The sequence below is a fragment of the Schistocerca nitens genome, chromosome 2 (assembly GCF_023898315.1).
Source record: "Schistocerca nitens isolate TAMUIC-IGC-003100 chromosome 2, iqSchNite1.1, whole genome shotgun sequence".
Taxonomy (NCBI): Eukaryota; Metazoa; Arthropoda; class Insecta; order Orthoptera; family Acrididae; genus Schistocerca; species Schistocerca nitens.
This window is the reverse complement of record NC_064615.1, coordinates 262864484-262881627: the sequence shown is the minus strand read 5'-3', so window position 1 is coordinate 262881627 and position 17144 is coordinate 262864484. Positions and strand designations below refer to the sequence as shown.

The following is a 17144-nucleotide window of genomic DNA, read 5'->3' as shown; positions in this document are numbered from 1 at the left end:
TAATAAGCTTTAGAGAAAACCTAGGTGTTTATTACTTTAATCGTCTGCATGAGATTCATAGAGCGCCAGTTAAGTTCTCGCAGAGCTCCTTGTATGCTGTTGGTTGTTTCCCTCCAGTTGGTTGCTGTCATCTTCATTGGGCATTTGTTGAAGCTTATGCCTAGCATTTTGTGATGGTCCACCAGGGTGGCCCAAGAGATGTGTACATTCTAGAATCCTCTAAGATTTAATATCTTACTATTTTGTGCGTTAATCTTTGCACCTGATGCTCTATTGTAGTTGCCGATTGCTGCTTTGCGTATGGCTATTTCACCGTCGTGTTGTAGGGAAGCAGCATAATCACGCCTTATAAAATTCGCATCAGTCTTTCCATTGTGTGCCAGCCTAGTCCGCTGTAACTAGCTCTGACGTCATTAATATTGCGCAATACTTTAAAATGAAGTAAATAACCTGAAACGTTTCTAGCATGTCAGGAGTAATACAAAATCAATATGTGTTGGATATCAGTTCAATAACTTTAACCATTTTCGAAATTTGAATGTTTTTCTGTAAAAATCATTGGCGCAGCAAAAAAGAGCTAGAAACTTAAAAATTTATATTTAGATTCCTTTTGCATAATAATTTAGTAGAAACAGTATTCTGGATCTCACAAATTAAAATTTTAGTTGAAATTCATGATTTTCTGGTTTTTGTCTTAGAAATTAAGGAAGCAAGATAGATTAAGTAGGCGAATAAATAAAGCTAGGATGTTTAAATTTAAGTAGAAGGGAGATCCGCTATAATCATAAAACTGTGAGAAGTTTCAACAGAATAACTATAAAACTATAGCTATAGCGTATCTCCAAAGAGCAAGTTCAGAGCTCGTCTACTGCGTGTAGTGTAATTAAATTAATTCTCTCGCCCAAAATATTTGACTTAGCCACGTCAGACTTTTATTATGATTACTTACCTGTGTGCTGATTGCACATTTAAATTGAGAGCTTCATTGGCCGTCAGCAAAGGAAGCAATGATTTATTCGATAACTTAAAGTGGTGCATTACTAGCCCAGCGGCTATTCGGGAGAGCAGATTTGATCAGGCGTTCCCTTAGCCATCCGCACCGTGGCTTTATATGTAAGAACACTGCGCGAGATAGGAAAGCCCCAGTTCTCTCCAGACGCTGATTAGTGCACCACCTGTGCCGGGAGTCGCGTCGCGTCGCGTCGGTATCGTTGATATAAACAGCCTTGGATGCAGTAATAAGTTACTCGGGATACGCGTAACAATGAAATCGTTTTCGAGTGAAGTGTTAATTTTGGGATGACATTAATGCTCTATCTTTAGTTTGCGTATGTCGTATTTTCACGTGCCGCCGCAGGACAGACATTCTACCATTATTAGCGTGGCGTTTGATGAACATTATCATCAAATTATGGCGAGCATTCACTTAAACATTTAATTTGAACAGTTATAGTTGCATCAGCACATTAGACTCTGAACTGCTCTGGTAGTTGGATTGTGTGGATTCTCTTTGGTCTGTGACTTTCAGAATATAGTGAACGTTTTAGAGAGAATGGTTTTTGATTATGAATCCCAGACAATCTCCTAATTCCTCAGAGCTATAAGTTGTAGCTATAAATGTATTTCTCAGATGAAGCGGGCACTAGGAATTCTAATTACAGGCTTCACGTTTTGCTAATCACTTTCTGGTTGCCAATATTGTAGTTAGAGAGCCAGTATTGAGAACGGCAAACAGCATAAATAAATAATACATAACAAATATTCTATTATTCCACCCGCCGCCCCACAGTGTCTTATGACAACCCCTATGTCATCTGCGTAAGCTCTTGCGGATATTGTGACCCCAGAAACAGTCACTCCGGTCAGTTGTCCGTTGATCCGTTGTAGAAAAGCTTCCAGTTATAGAGCATATAACAACATTGATAGCGGGCTGCCCTGCGGAACGCCCCTCCGAACTGTCCATTTATAATGATTTTCGCCGTAATTCCAGTCATCATGTGTTGAATGATACACACTGCACGATCCGCAATCCCAGCTGCTGCGAAATAATTTCCACGTATCAGTGACTGACGTGGAATAATAATGCGCATTTAATATTTGTGTCTGCAGCAACAGAAATTAAATCACGATATTTAGAGATGGTAGTCAGGCTTGATGGTTTTGGATAACTTTCCGGAGTAGGGGAGTCATCCGTTCTTTAATTGTCCTCGCTAATGTTTTATAGTCATAATTCATTAGCATGAGAGGACGAAAGTTATCGACTTTCTTGTGGCCATTGCTTTTTGGTATCAAGACAATTTTTCCCTCTTTGAGTTCTGGTGGAATTGCATCTCCTCTCATGATTTCATTAATTACCTCAGTAAAATTGTCCCAATGATATGCCAATTCTTTCTTTCTTTGTTTTACTTGTGCCGGTTTTCCCGCGGATACGCGGATGTGGCAATGTTAGTTGAAGGGATGGCCGGATGCCCTTCCTGCCGCCACCCCAGTATCCCCTGGGAAGGAATTAGTGTACCCCAACTGTCTGCGACTAGTGTAATCCATGGAATAGTGCGAAAGTGTTCAGATGTCTGCGAGCCGTGTAACTGAGGCGGGACGTGGGGACCAGCCCAGTATTCACCTAGGGGGATGTAGAAAACCGCCTAAAAACCACATCCAGGCTGGCTAGCACACCGGCCCTCGTCGTTAATCCTCCAGGCGGATTCGATCTGGGGCCGGCGCGCCTAGCCGAGTCCAGGAAGCAGCGCGTTAGCGCGCGGCTAACCTGGCGGGTCCCAATGATATGCCAATACCTCCGATAAAACTGTTTAGGTATACCATCTGGACCCGCTGATTTATTTGGGAGAGATGTCTTCACCAGGTCGAATACCTTGTCCATTGCGAATTCTACAAACAGGGAATTATTGTCATCTATGGTCATCAAGTTACGTAACGAGTTGATTATTTCAAAGCCCTCACAGTCATCAGATTGGCCCTCTTTGTAAAGCATTTCGTAATGCCGATGGATTTCGCGGACAATGTCACCTTGGTCTGTGAGTACTCTGCCGTCTTCTACTTTTAGATCCTCATTAAAAGTGCGTCGCCGATTAGACTGATGTTGCGTCAAATGGTACATTGAGGTTGTTTCATCCTCCAGGAGAGATTTTGCTTTTGATTTAATTTTCAATCCGTCTAACCGTTTCCGTGTTATGCTTAAAAGTTTGGCTTTTACTCTTTTGATCTGTTCCAGGTGAGTGTCTGAACCATTTGCCTTTTCATGGAATTCTCTTAAAACCGTGTAGTAGAATTCAATAGTCCTTTTTTCTGCTATAGTTTTTTGAAAACTGTAATTTTTTTATGTTTGTCTCAATTTCATCTTAGCGAATTGGACCCACCACTCGGTTTTGGTTCTGTATTTCTGAATCGATCTTAAACATTTCGTCCACGTTTCGAGAACGCAATCTTCGAGATCGTCATCTTTCAAATGCGCTATGATGAGATCCATTGTTTGCGGTATGCTCGAGTGGACTGCTTGACTAATGTTAGGGAAACTAAAAGAGCGCAATGGTCGGAAAAATACGTGGGGATGACGTCCGCATTTAGTACTTGAGTGCTAATATTCTCAGAGGCATGTATCCGATCAATGCGACTACATGATGCTGAAGTAAGAAACGTGTATTTGACTAACGTGGGGAAGATTACTTCCCAGGCATCCTTGTATCTGATAGTTTTAATTAATTCATGAAGCTCCTTAGAATAATTAAAAAGTAGAATCTGGTCTTTCCGATGGACAACACAATTGGAATCACCTCCAACATTGACATTTATAGGATTCCTCCGAAGCAAGTGCACAATAACTTCCTTGAAGAATTTGGCCCTCTCTGACTTTTTAGTGGTACCCGATGGAACATAAAGATTTAAAATCGTGACATGATGGATTTGACAACTTAAGCCTCTTCCGGATTTAAGTTTATCCAGCATCACTACTCGTATCCCGACACGAATCATTATAGCAATTCCTGTACTATCGTCTGGTGGTACGTTGAAAAAAGTGTTAAAGCCAGGTATATGCAAATCAGTAAACAGTACTTCTTGCAACAAAATTATGTCCGCCTCCGATTCGTAAATAAATTGTTTCAAAGATAGTTTTTTAAGTCCGAAGTTATTCTGTTGATATTGAGAGTCAGAATTTTATAAGCTTGACTTATTATGGCAGTCTAGCGACATGCACTGTTATTAGTGCATGTTGGGCACCGTACACTGTACTTCTGATAGTATAATAACTCCCAAAAGAAGGGCACATATTCATGTTGGCACCATTCTGTTGTTAATGCTGCTAAGTTTGTGCATCGGTGGCAACTACAGAAGTTGTGGGCGTACCTGCAGGACGATCTGTGCCTACGTTCTCTAAGTGGCCTAGGGTGGGTTCTCCTTTGCCTTCAGGTGAATTTCTGTCTAATTTAGCCACGTAGCGCCTCGTCTGACTTCTACTGTTATTTACGTTCGGTGGAGGACTCAACCGGCGTCGTTGATTATCGTGAGTCATTGAATGTGTTTGAGAATCACCTTTCTTCTGTGACAATTGTTGCTTACTGTGACTCTCACGTTTTAGACCTGGCAGGTCTTGTGCAATAAGTTTCCGTTCTGCGTTATTGGAAACCGTCACATCACTGTCTGGTGCCATGTCCTGCCGCTCAGTAACGGGAAAAGAAGATTCACATTCCTTCTCCTTGGTCTCTGAATTCCCTTTAGTAGGACTTTCTGCCCCACACTGGTCAGCAGCGGTTACAGGCATAGCAACAGCTGCTGCAGATAGCTTAATGTCCCCGCCCTGAGATGTTGATTCTACCTCCATAACGTTTAATTCTGACCCGTCGTCACCAGAACAGGATTTTTGCTTTTGAACAGGATGCGCTTGGTTAGATTCTTCCTCATCTGAGGAGACACCAATTAAATCATGAGGTATTTTTTGGCGGGAATTGTTCCGTTCTCTAGCAGCAATGTCAGAGTGCGCGTCGACAGAGGGCGCCATAATTTGACTGCCATCGCGCGCAATTGGTTCGGTACTGATTGCGGAATTTGTGATAACAGCAAGCTGTTCTACTTTACCATTCATCAGAACGGCACTAAATGTCAGCCGCTGCCGCCTCTGCAGATCGTTTTTTAGGACAAACACGCGACGCGGACAGTCCTGACGCAGACGCCCAATCTCATTACAGATATGACAGGTAAGCATATGATTGGCATAGGTGGCTAGTACCTTGTACCCACAAACCATGATGTGTGACGGAATGCTTACTTTAATATGCATCTCTACCGATCTCACTCCACTATAACATTGCATTCTATGTTCACGAGACCACATTTCATTCCTAATGGTCCTAACCTCGCCATATGCAGATAAGACTTATCGCAGGTAGCAATTCTCTACTTCGGGTGGCAAGTTAAACACTCTCACATTTTTATACTCTAGATCAGCAGTGGAAATTGTAACAATACTCACTGTTCCATCACGGTGAAGAAACTCGATCGTTCCACCATGAATTGCCAGTAAACGCTCCATCACAAGAGGGTCCAGCAACTTTACAAAAAAACAATACTGCTCCAGATCGTAATAAGCAGAATGTACTTGCTCCGATGTAATTCCAAATACGTCCACAATCCAGTCGTGCACTTCCAGGGAACTTAGTTGAACGGACCTGGTTGACTTGTCAAACTGAAACTTGATTGTGTTCTTCCTTGGAAATAAACATGACATGTTGCTAATTAACCCTTCAAGGGCTAATAGCACTTAAACTTGACAGAACCAAACAGACCAACGACACAACACGGAAGGGTTACACGGGACGGTTGCACAACACGCGACGAGAGAATAACAGCAATTCGTAAACACCTCTACTGACTCGGAGCTCGCGACACTTCCTCACTTTAGGGCGTCTCAAGCGGAACTGAGCCACTAGACCACACCGGATATGGGTGTCTGTTGGACGGTTCGGATGGTCTCTCGCAAATTTCGTGTCGACTCCCGCGTCGGCGCCCTTTGCGAGCATCTCTGCGCATACTGACTGGCAAGGCGCGCACCTCAAACGTCTCAGAGCAATGCTTTTGGCTTCATGCTCTGCTGGGAGAAGAGGAAAAGGGAAGCTGTAAGTAGCAATAACAGGAAGTAAACATTTTCCCGCTGAAGCGTTGAAACGTTGTGGATAACAAATAGGAAATAAGTTGGTGCCCTAGCAACAGCACCACCTTCAGTCACAGAAAATTAAATGCCCCGGGTTAGGGTCGAACTCACGACCTTAAGATTATGAGACTTACGCGCTGCCTACTGCGCTACCGAAGCACGGGTGAGGCGCTTGTCCTAGAAACTAGATAAATACCGTACCCAATATTAGACGTGGAGACAATGTACTTCCCGGATAACGTGTTCTGTTGCTAGACGTGCATTGCCGGCCCAGTTGATTGCGGTGTTGCTGCAGCTGTTGCAACGATAGGCAGCACTCCTTGTTGTTAAAGTTCAGTGCCTCGGGGCACCTGGACACAGCAACTCGTGAGGCCAGGCCGACGCTAGTCTGTAGAACATGATGCGAGCGTCCTAGTGGGGACCCGCGAGTGCTGCGTTCTCGGTTCTTCTCAAGGGAATCCAGCTATACATTCTTGTGGATCGTGCATCTCAAACGCGCAAGCCACACGGCAGCGTTATCGCGGGAAAAGCAAAATGATGCATCGGCCGGGAATCGAACCCGGGCCGCCCGCGTGGCAGGCGAGCATTTTTTAAATTTTTTTTTTTTTTTCGGCGAGCTTCAATGCTATATTTGCTGGACTGTCGAACTTCGTTGAACACAATAATAATTTAAAACAAAATCATCTTCTTCTCAGGTGGTATGGGGTCCTCTTCCACTGAAAAATGAGGAACGAAAAGTAATTGTAACGCGGAATTCGTGGACGGTCTTCTTTCTTCCGCCGGTTCAACTCTTCTGCTCGTATTTCAACTAAAAACATTCCGCGTAAAAGAAAATTCTTCTCCCTCCTGACGAGCGTCAGTCTCTCCGATGTAGCAGAGAGTTGGTAAAAAACAGGTGTCAGTGCTGCACAACCTCACAACTTCAGAGTTTACGTCGATGTGCGCATCACACTAACGAAAGAGAAATCACCTAAAATAATAAAATGAAATCGCGACAGTCCGGGAACTTAAAAGAAGAGACCGGAAAAGCACTTGCGTATCCATGAATGTTCCACACAAACAGGCCGCATCTTCCAGAATACCCATGAAGTCTTGGAAACAAAATAAAATTCTTCAAAATTAAAAAGTCACTCCTCTCCTGAAGATAAAACCAGAATGACCCGTAGTGTGTTTGTGGCACAATTCACCAACCATAACACAAATAAAACAAGTAAAAGGAAGAAAAAAAGAAATATAAAGTGGAATGCGTCGACTCATTAAATCTCAGTTCATGGTGTGGTCCGCAATTCCATCTCATAGCCGTAATCCAAGGCAGACTTTAAAAAATTCGCAAACAGTTCAAATGGCTCTGAGCACTATGGGACTCAACTGCAGTGGTCATAAGTCCCCTAGAACTTAGAACTACTTAAACCTAACTAACCTAAGGACAACACACACATCCAGGCCCGAGGCAGGATTCGAACCTGCGACCGTAGCGGTCGTGCGGTTCCAGACTGTAGCGCCTTTAACCGCTCGGCCACTCCGGCCGGCCGCAAACAGTTCGCGAAATTTAACGCAATCCTTCAGTTTCATATACTGGGCCCACAAATAATCCAGGTATATCACAGTATCAGTGACGGTCATATCTACAAGGGCATAAATCGTTTGCCCTAAGATCCAGACAATGCATTATTCTTCGTCCGCGGGAAAGCTTTGAAGTTAGGCACTATCACACGACGAAGAGTCACGAGGTGAGGAGGCGTTCTATTAATGTGAGCGACCATTCGTTGACACAGCCGCCATACCGTCGACACCGGTGAACACTCAAAACGATGTTCCCGTGTGTCCACAGCACCACATCTTCCACAGTTGGCAGAGGGAAGGAGGTGAATGTCGGCAAGCCGCTTGTTCGTCGCTAGGGTGTTGTTGACGACCTTAAACCAGAGCGCACTCACGTCCGACGGCAACACCGGGTTGTTGATTTATGCCCACACCTTCACCCATTCCACTGTGGGGTTCCGGAGCACCAGTTTATGACGCGGAGGTTGTCCAGTCAGGGAAACGTAGAGTCCGCGGGCGGTCCTGTGTCTGTCGGTAGCCGTTGACAGAGTGTAGCTCCTCCTTAAAAAGTACTCCCGTATGTAGGACATCTTGTACGGGATGGCCGCGAGAGAGACGGGCGCCGCTTCAGAGTGTGGGCGGTAGAGCTCCAGGAGTGCCGCGGTGGTTGCTGCCGGGTTGTCGGACTGCAGGGTGGCTGTCCGGTGGACGAGCAGCGCGGCGCATTTGCGTGGAACGTCGGTGAAACCGAGGCCGCCCAGCTGCCTGTCGATGACACAGGTCGAAGCCTTGACTTTAAAAATTTCATGCCGCCACAGCAGCCAGTAGACTGCCTGCGAAATCGCCCGACCGATCGGCTTCGGAACACTAAGCAGTTGGGCGATGTACCACGCATTCGATAAGATGAATGTATTAATGACAGCCACACGTTGATGTAAGTTGAGTCGGCGACCTGAGTGGCTGCGACATAGGGCCTTCACACTACCAAGAATTCGCCTCAAGTTTAAAACTTGCATGTTTTGTGGGCACGCTACAACGTCGAGTCCTAAAATTTTGTGGGTGCGCACAACGCAGAACCAGTCCTGCGTAGCAAGCAGTCCCCGCCGACCCAGTGGTAACAACACAGTTTTCCGCGTATTTAGAACGGCGCCAGAGGCACGTTCGTACAATATCAGAACATAGCGAACTCTGTCCAAGTCGTGTGTCCGCCCCATGAAAAGTCCCAAGTCGTCAGCACAGGCAGCACATTTGAGAGAGACGTGACAGACCTGGACACCTGCAATGATTCGACCGACTGCGCGTAAAAACGGGTCGAGCGCAATGACAAATAGAAGCATCGATAAAGGACAGCCCTGTCTGACGGATCTTGTAATAGGAACTGGTGGCGACTGCCAACCGTTGATTACAATTACTGACGTCGCCGACGTTAGAAGATTCCGTAAAGCATCGAGAAAGTGGCCGCCGAACCCCAGTTTTGTCATGACGGACAGAAGATAATCGTGTCCGATACGGTCGAATGCATTGGCAAAGTCGATGGAGAGAATGCCGGCGGACAGGCCGTTAAGGGCCGCGTACGCGACCACGTCTCGATATGAAGCCGCAGCGTGAAAAATGCTACGACGTTTCACACCACACGACTGGAAGGGAGTTATGATCTTGTCCATGACCACATTGGGCTTCGTTGCAAGGCACCGCGCCGCCAGTTTATAATCTGCATTTAAAAGGGTGATAGGGTGTAATGCCTCAACACGGCATGCTGTCGGTGCCTTCGGAATTAAAACAATACGCCCTTCGACGAACTTCGAAGGGACAGTTACACCACTAACAACTTCATTTATCATGGTCGTCAATGTCTCACCGAAAATATCCCAATAAGCCAGGTAAAATTCTATGGGAAGACCATCTAGACCTGGAGACTTCCCTCGACGACACGAACGCAACACGTCTTTCACATCGTCCTGTGACAACATCTCATCCAGTGACTGACGGTCAGAGTCGGAGATGACAGTATCCAATTCATCTAACAGAAAGGAACGTGCGACATCATCGGCAGCTGTCCGTCCGAACAATCTCTTAAAGTGGTCGGAGACGTGGGGAACGATCTCATGCTTCGCCATGAGACGAGCACCAGTGTCCGTGATGAGAGCGGTAATGAGTTTCCTCCGCGCCAACCGTTTCTCGCGTACCACGTGGTAGAGCGTTGGCACCTCTTCATTGGTCTCACCCTGCGGTCGGCTCCTGATCAGAAGTCTTGCGCCTTTTGGAGTTGAAGATGGAGCATCTTACTTTTAATTCTATTTAAGCGTGCGCGTAAGTTTTGATCTGGCGCCACGGGTGCATCCAGCGCATCTTGGAGGCACTGCTGATAAAAGGCGATGGTGCGCCTCTCCCAAAACGACACCTCCCTTGCATACCGCATCGCAACACGGCGCAACTGCGGTTTGGCTAAGTATACCCACCATTGTAAGACCGAGGCATAGCTTCCCCGTTTTTCAGAACAAAGCTGCCACATATTCTGAATCTCGCAACGTAAACCGGCGGCAGAGAGGTGACGGGTATTGAGTTTCCAAACACGGGAAGGTGGCGCCTGCCGATTGGCCAGTAATTGCACTTCACACACAACACCGCAGTGATCACTAAAAGCGACGAGATGTACCGCTATTCTCTGAAGATAGGTTTGAAGTGGCCGCGACACATAAATTCTGCTGGCACCGTTCGCATAAAAATGTGTGTACTGCGTTGTGGTAGGATGAAAATGACGCCAAACATCGATCAAATCACTGGTCACAATTAGTTGAGAAAGTTCCGGGTACATGGTAGCCGTGGGAAATTGATCGGCTGCGACAGTAACACAGTTAAAATCACCGGCGACTACTACATTGCGGGTCGACGCAAAGAACGAAACCACATCTTGATTAAAAAAAAACAGATCGAGCACGTTTGTGGTCGGTGCCACTCGGCGCGTAAATATTTATAAACGTGACATCCAGGATGGTACATGCAAGGAGGCGGCCATTAGGTAAAAATTGAACGTCAGTTGGTTGCAATACAGTTTTATAAAGGACAGCGGTGCCACAAGTACCTTCAGCATTAATGCTATAGATGACATCGTAGCCAGGGACGTTATTGAAGCGCTTAACGGTGACTTCTTGGAGCAATGCAACGTCATAGCCTCCCAAGGATAAAAAGTCTCTAAAACACGCTATTTAATGCGCAGCTATGATGCGATTCACATTGAGTGATAAAACTAAGAAAATCTTTAGATGGTGAGGAGCGGTGGCCATTTAAAACACAGACACTCAAGTTATAGCAAGAAAAATGAAAAACGTAAGCTGCAGATGCTGCGTCATAAGCACACCGAGAAAACTGTCAAGAAGCGCTGCAATGCATTACGTAACTCGTGGACAATACTGTGCAGAAAATTACTTTCAGCGTGCAGGATCAGCGTAACGTAACATCTCAGGTAAACGGGGCACGAATTGCAGCAGGTCCGCCTAAAGCCGCTAATGGGGTCCAGGGTCGTCCTCCTCCTGCTTCCACCAGGGCGTCTCCGCTGGTCGGTCGGTCTGTTGGGCACGACCGCCAGCGGTGTCTGTGTACGTGGCATCGTCCGCCTGTGTTGTGGCTGCACCGGCGGCCGACGTCGCCGAATGCCTGCGTGTGCGCTGCGGCAGCTGCTCGCTACCTTGCTCGCTTTTGCGCTTCGCAGCTTGCGCACCCTGTTCGCGTGCCGTATTTAAGAAAACCTTGAGATGTGCTGTTTGTTCCCTTATACGCTCCTGGCGCTCAGTACTTTATGAGGGAGGGGGGCAAGATGTCTGAACTTCACTCTCACTGCCACTATCTGATACAGGGGTGCACGGTAAATCATCAGACCGCTGACTACTATCGCCCTTATTTTTATTTTTCTTTGTACGCCCTTTCCTCGGTGCGAGGGGAACCTCTTCGGGCGGGGGAGGCGGTGGTAAGGAGGTGTCCATCTCTTCCGAAAGAGCAACTGGTGTATTATCCGAAACATTTGGGATCTCCTGAGTAACTGAATCCGACTCTACCACAGCCGAGGACAAAATAAGAGCGTCCTCCAGCCGGGCCTGTGTTGCGTCGACAGTAACATTCACCTCACTTGCGACATCCTCAGTACGAATGGGGTCGGCGTGTCGGGGTTGAGATACAGTGCCCGCTACCACTGGACTCATTAGTGGCACAAAGTGCCCGCCAGCAGCCGCAGCGTCACTACGTGGGAGTTGCACGGGTCGTCTACGTGTACAATCGACACGTAAATGCTCAGTGGAATGACAAATTGAGCATGTGGGTGGCTGGCCGATATAAGTCACTTGAGCCCTACAGCCCGCAATCATAACGTAAGATGGAATATGTTTCTTTAAATCAATGCATACACTTCGGACGCCACTATTGACCTGGTACCGGTAAGCACTGGACCACTTCTCGTTAACTACGCAGTGACACACATTGCTGTCTGTCTTTTAAGTAGCTTTCAAACCATCTCATTGCACTTTCAGAGAAATTAAGCTGTTGCATTTTTCTGAGCATTATGTCAAAGTTAACAGTGTCAAAAGCTTTGCTGAAGTCCAGTAGCGTCAATATTGTTGCCTTTCGATTGTCGATGGCATATTTCAGGTCATCAGTTACTTTAATTAGAGCAGTGTTTGTGCTGTGATGTTTACGGAAACCGGATTGAAATTTGTCATATAGGCTGAATTCATGCAAGTGTTCAGTGATTTGGTCATGAACAATATATTCAAGTGCTTTGGAAACAGCAGGCAGTATGCTAATTGGTCGGTAATCACTAGGCAGTTGCGGGTTTTCGATCTTAGGGATGGGTCGAATTAGGCTTCTTTTCCATGCAGTGGGATATATTCCATTCACGAGGGAAAAATTAAATATATCAGTTAAGACAGGCACTAAGATATCGGCAACATTCTTAATCATGGTTATACCGATACTGTCGTTGCCTATTGCATCAGAAGAGATTCTCATTATTGCTTATCTTGCCGTATTTGTTGTTACATGTTTTAGATGGAAGGTATCGTTGTTAGTTATCCTGTTTAGGGATTCTTGTGGACGGTAATTATCAGCTGTGCTGGTATTCAGAGGTGCAGAGAAGAATTCATTTAATTCGTTAGCTGACACATGAAAAGTGGTTTCCGATTTTGCCTTTCCGACCCCCAAGCTACGGAGATTCTTCCATAGAGTCGTGGGCGTCAGATCGCTGCATACAAGGGAGCGAGCGTGCCTGATTTTAGCATTGCGAATGCATTGTTTCACTCTGTTCCGTAGCTTTCTATATTCTTCGAAACGCTCGGGTTTCGGATCTGCCTTGAAACGCCTGTGGGCAGCATCCCTATTAGTCATCATTTGACGTAATTCAGCTGTCAGCCATGGAGCAGGAGATTTTCTTACACGGATTGTGCGCACAGGTGCATGTTTGTCATAGAGGGCAGTGAGTTTATCACCAAGTTCATTAATTTTGCCGTCGATTGTGGGTTTTCTGATTATTTGATGCCATGAGATTTCTGAGCAATCGGCTGTTAGAGCGTCAAGGTCAATACGTTTCATGTTCCTACAGGTTATGTAACGCGATTTGATCCTTGGGGGCTGCACAGAGTAGGCCAGGAATATTACATCATGTGCTGAGAGGCCAGGGGCCGATGTTTGACCAACATCTCTTACTTTGTCAGTCTGTTTCGTTGCGATTACGTCTATAAGAGTATGACTGTGCGCCGTATGGTGTGTAGGTTGTAATGGAAGAATGTTCATGCTATTGCAACTAAACAGTCTTCTTAGGTTTATTGCGGAGGGAGTGTCTCTTAGCAGGTCTATGTTCAAGTCACCCATTACGATGACATGTTCGTATTGACACTGAAGTGAATGTAATTCAGACTGGAAGGAACTCATTGAGCTTATTTTTGGCGGCTTGTACACGACGCCAGTCAAGAATTTCCGACTTTGTATATTTATTTCAATGAACATGAATTCAGCCTCTTTTTCTTCAGCAGGATTTGACGTACATAAGACTTTCGCTTTGAGATCTGTTCGTATATACGCGCCGACGCCGCCACCTCGCTTTTTTGATCTGTCTGCCCTAAGAAATGTGTACCCTGGGAGATGAATAGATGCAGAGGATATGTGTGGTTTCAACCACGTTTCGGATAAGAGGATTACGTGGTAGTTTAGTTGGTTGAAGAGGAGGCTAAGTTCTTCGTAATGTGCAGGTAAAGACTGGATGTTGCAGTGAGCTGCTAAAAGCTCTGACGCGTTCCGCTGAGCAGCCTGAAGTAGGGTGGCAGACTGGTTTGTCCCTTTGTTAGGCACTACCTGCCGCGAGGGGCACTGGCCGCTGCTTCCGCCAAGTGACATAACACAGGGGTGTCCGAGATTTTTCGCGCCCTGTGTGTGACACCGCGAGTGCCGAAAGAAAGGCGACTGCTAGAGATTTCCTGAGGTTGCGGGAGTATAGAAAATGGATTAGTGGTATTCTGTGCAAGGAGAATATGACCAAAACAGTGACGGCTGTGTGTCACTGCGTATCCTCTGTCTTCAGTAGTGACATGGGCGAAAAACCTGGGGCTTAAACTAAATGCAAAAAAGACGCAAGTAATCTTAATAGCCCATCAGAAATTAATAAGTTCAGATTTCCGCGAACGGCTACCTCCTATTCTGCTCGACGGTACTCCAATACCATATCAGAAAACAGTGAAGAACTTGGGTGTAACTTTGGATGAGCATCTCAACTGGGCGGAGAATACAGTCGCAGTGTGCCGAAAGACGTCTGCTTGTCTCTATGCTCTCAAAAAGTTTCGGAACATATTTCCACAGGACTTGAAACGCCAGCTCGTGCAAGCACTCGTTCTACCGAACCTCCACTATTGTGATGTGATTCAACAAGGCATGAGCAGTGAAAACAAAAGACGGCTAGAGCTAACCATGAATGCCTGTGTGCGTTACACCTGCAACATTCGCCGATACGATCATGTTAGTGCTTCATACTCCCAGCTAGGGTGGCTGCGGCCGGACAAATTGCGCGACTACCACACTCTATGTCTACTCCACCGACTCCTCGAGGCGCAAACACCCCAGTACCTTGCTTCAGAGATTAAAAACCTGTCATGTCATCATAATCGAAACACGAGGTCACTCTTATTTGGTATCCTAACTGTGCCCACTCACAAAACAAAAACTTTTGCAAACTCCTTCTCAGTTGCCGCTGTCCGCCTCTGGAACAAACTGCCCCTTACCTTGCGCAAAATTCAATCTCCTGCTGCTTTTAAGAAGAAGTTGAAGCATTTCCTACTATCATCCTCATAAAGTTCTCCACAAAATTAATGTACAAGGACAATCCCCTCATCTGTCAAATAGCAAAGCTAGCGTCTCCTATGTTGCTCCTGAGATGCCTTCCTCTTCATCTATCTCTATTAGCCACGCAATATTCTTTTCCTTTATATTTCCTTAATTATGTTTCATCATGTCTCTCTATTCTTCTCCTCCCTTCACCATGAGTCTCCCTCATACTCCCTGCTGCCAGCACTCCTATCTCAAATCTGTCTGTTCAATAATGTCTAATTATAACAGTACTTGTGATCTAAGAATATAAACTCTATATGTATGTATTTTTCCAGGTGTACCTTTCAAATTGTTTATTTCACTTTTTGTACTAGATGTAGTTTAACATGCCTACTAAAACATATGAATGTAAAATAAGTAGAATGCCTGGTTAGATGTAAGAGAGGGCCTGATGGCCCTAATCTTGCCAGGTTAAATAAATCAATAAATAAAAAAATAAAATAAAGACCACGCCGTACTGAGTGAGAGCACGTGCAATTAAATCATTTCCACATTCAGGAGGCACATTAAATACTCGAACCGTTCTAACACCATAACCTGAGGGCACAATTTGCACATCACTGACTGTTCCATTGACATGCCTACATTTACGCACTCCGCCAAATTTTTCAATAAATTTTTCACAGATGTCGCCGGAAAAGAACTTCAAAAATAGCGAATATTGCACGACATCCTATTGAAACGTGTCTACTAGATCTTCCGGGATTTTCAAATCTTCGAATATAAATTCGTGGATTTCAAAAGCGGTTGGCCGCAAAGCATTTCCATCAAACACAAACTGTGCGGTGTTCGCTCTATTAATTGTCGACATTGTACTCAATTTGATGAAACTTGAACACGTAGACCTCGAAACACTCGCTGAGCGCCGCCCCGCGATGTAAACAAAGCCGCAAACGCTCCGGTGCTCCGCGGGATGTGCGCGGATACGCTGTCTGAATGCAACTGGATGTTCTCCCCTAGCCTACCTCGAAATGCGCCTGCAGGTACGATCACCTTCGGCCGCTGCCGACAGGCGGGAAGCCGACACAGCGCGGCGTCGGGGCGCTTCATTGTGCGGTGGTGGTGTAATGGTCAGCATAGTTGCCTTCCAAGCAGTTGATCCGGGTTCGATTCCCGGCCACCGCAGCAGGATTTAATTTCGCGTATGATTACTTTTGCCACGCGCCCTTAAATTAATGGTTTTCCCCCTCTTACTCGCTGCAGACCAGCCTATAGTGTCTCAACTTGTCTCGGCTTTGCTCAGCTGACGATCTCAAATCGGCCTACATCAAAACGACAAGCACGAGAAACGACTGAGAGACGTAAGGAGAGGCGAGGCGATGGACACACAGCACGCCCCTTCATTTCACGGTGGCGTCTCCCTGACCGAATCGGGTTGTAGCTCCGAAAACAAAGGAGAAAGAAAAAATAGGAAGTAAAACTGCCAACAGTACCCTGTGTCCCCATGCGCTCACCCGCCCAAGTACTGACAAGGGCCAAAGTTGTTACAAATCGGCAATCGGACATTTTCTTTCATCTTGTCTTTATCGGTTGAGAACCAGTGTATTCAACATATTATGGCCATTGCCGAGTGAATGCTGTAGCGCTTCCCGACAAGTCGGGTTCGGATCCTCTGTCACCTGCCACGCGGGGTGATGATCTTTTGGTCATCACACTCGCCAGCTGAAATCGGCGCTGGCTTTTTGTAGTGGTAAAAGTGTAGTGGCCCGTGGGGTGATCGAACCCACGACCTTCCCGTTATTAGCACGACGCTCTAACCAACTTTTTTTTCCAACGCCTTGACCACTTCTTTTTAACCACTTTTTTTATTTTAGAGCAATTCGATTGGCGTCAGCTTCAAAAAGAACGCATGCCGAAACCCGGGATCGAACCAGGGACCTTTAGATCTTCAGTCCAACGCTGTACCAACTGAGCTATTTTTTTTTTTTGAATCGAACCCGGGCCTCCTGGGTGAGAGCCAGGTATTTTTTTTCCCAACGCCTTAACCACTTTTTTATTTATCCATTTTTTGTCTTTTTTTGCTCTATGACGTTTTTTGTTTTTTTTCTTAACCACGTTTTTTTATTTTTGTGCAACGACTTAA

At 45.9% G+C, this 17144-nt stretch overlaps 1 protein-coding gene and 3 non-coding genes across 4 annotated transcripts in view; 1 reads left to right on the top strand and 3 right to left on the bottom strand.

Annotated features, from left to right (window-relative positions):
* Nucleotides 1–6246: 6246 nt before the first annotated feature.
* On the bottom strand, nt 6247–6319 carry Trnam-cau (transfer RNA methionine (anticodon CAU)). Its single transcript has one exon. It is a non-coding gene; the product is annotated as a tRNA-Met (tRNA).
* A 4883-nt stretch (nt 6320–11202) lies between these two features.
* LOC126234972 (polycystic kidney disease protein 1-like 3) overlaps nt 11203–17144 on the bottom strand; it is a 37001-nt gene continuing 31059 nt past the window's right edge. The window contains exon 3 of the mRNA XM_049943711.1: nt 11203–11418. Within this exon, the coding sequence (XP_049799668.1) occupies nt 11203–11418 (216 nt within the window). The remainder of the gene's footprint in view (nt 11419–17144) is intronic.
* Trnag-ucc (transfer RNA glycine (anticodon UCC)) lies at nt 16115–16186 on the top strand. Its single transcript has one exon. It is a non-coding gene; the product is annotated as a tRNA-Gly (tRNA).
* On the bottom strand, nt 16912–17004 carry Trnaf-gaa (transfer RNA phenylalanine (anticodon GAA)). The gene has a single exon. It is a non-coding gene; the product is annotated as a tRNA-Phe (tRNA).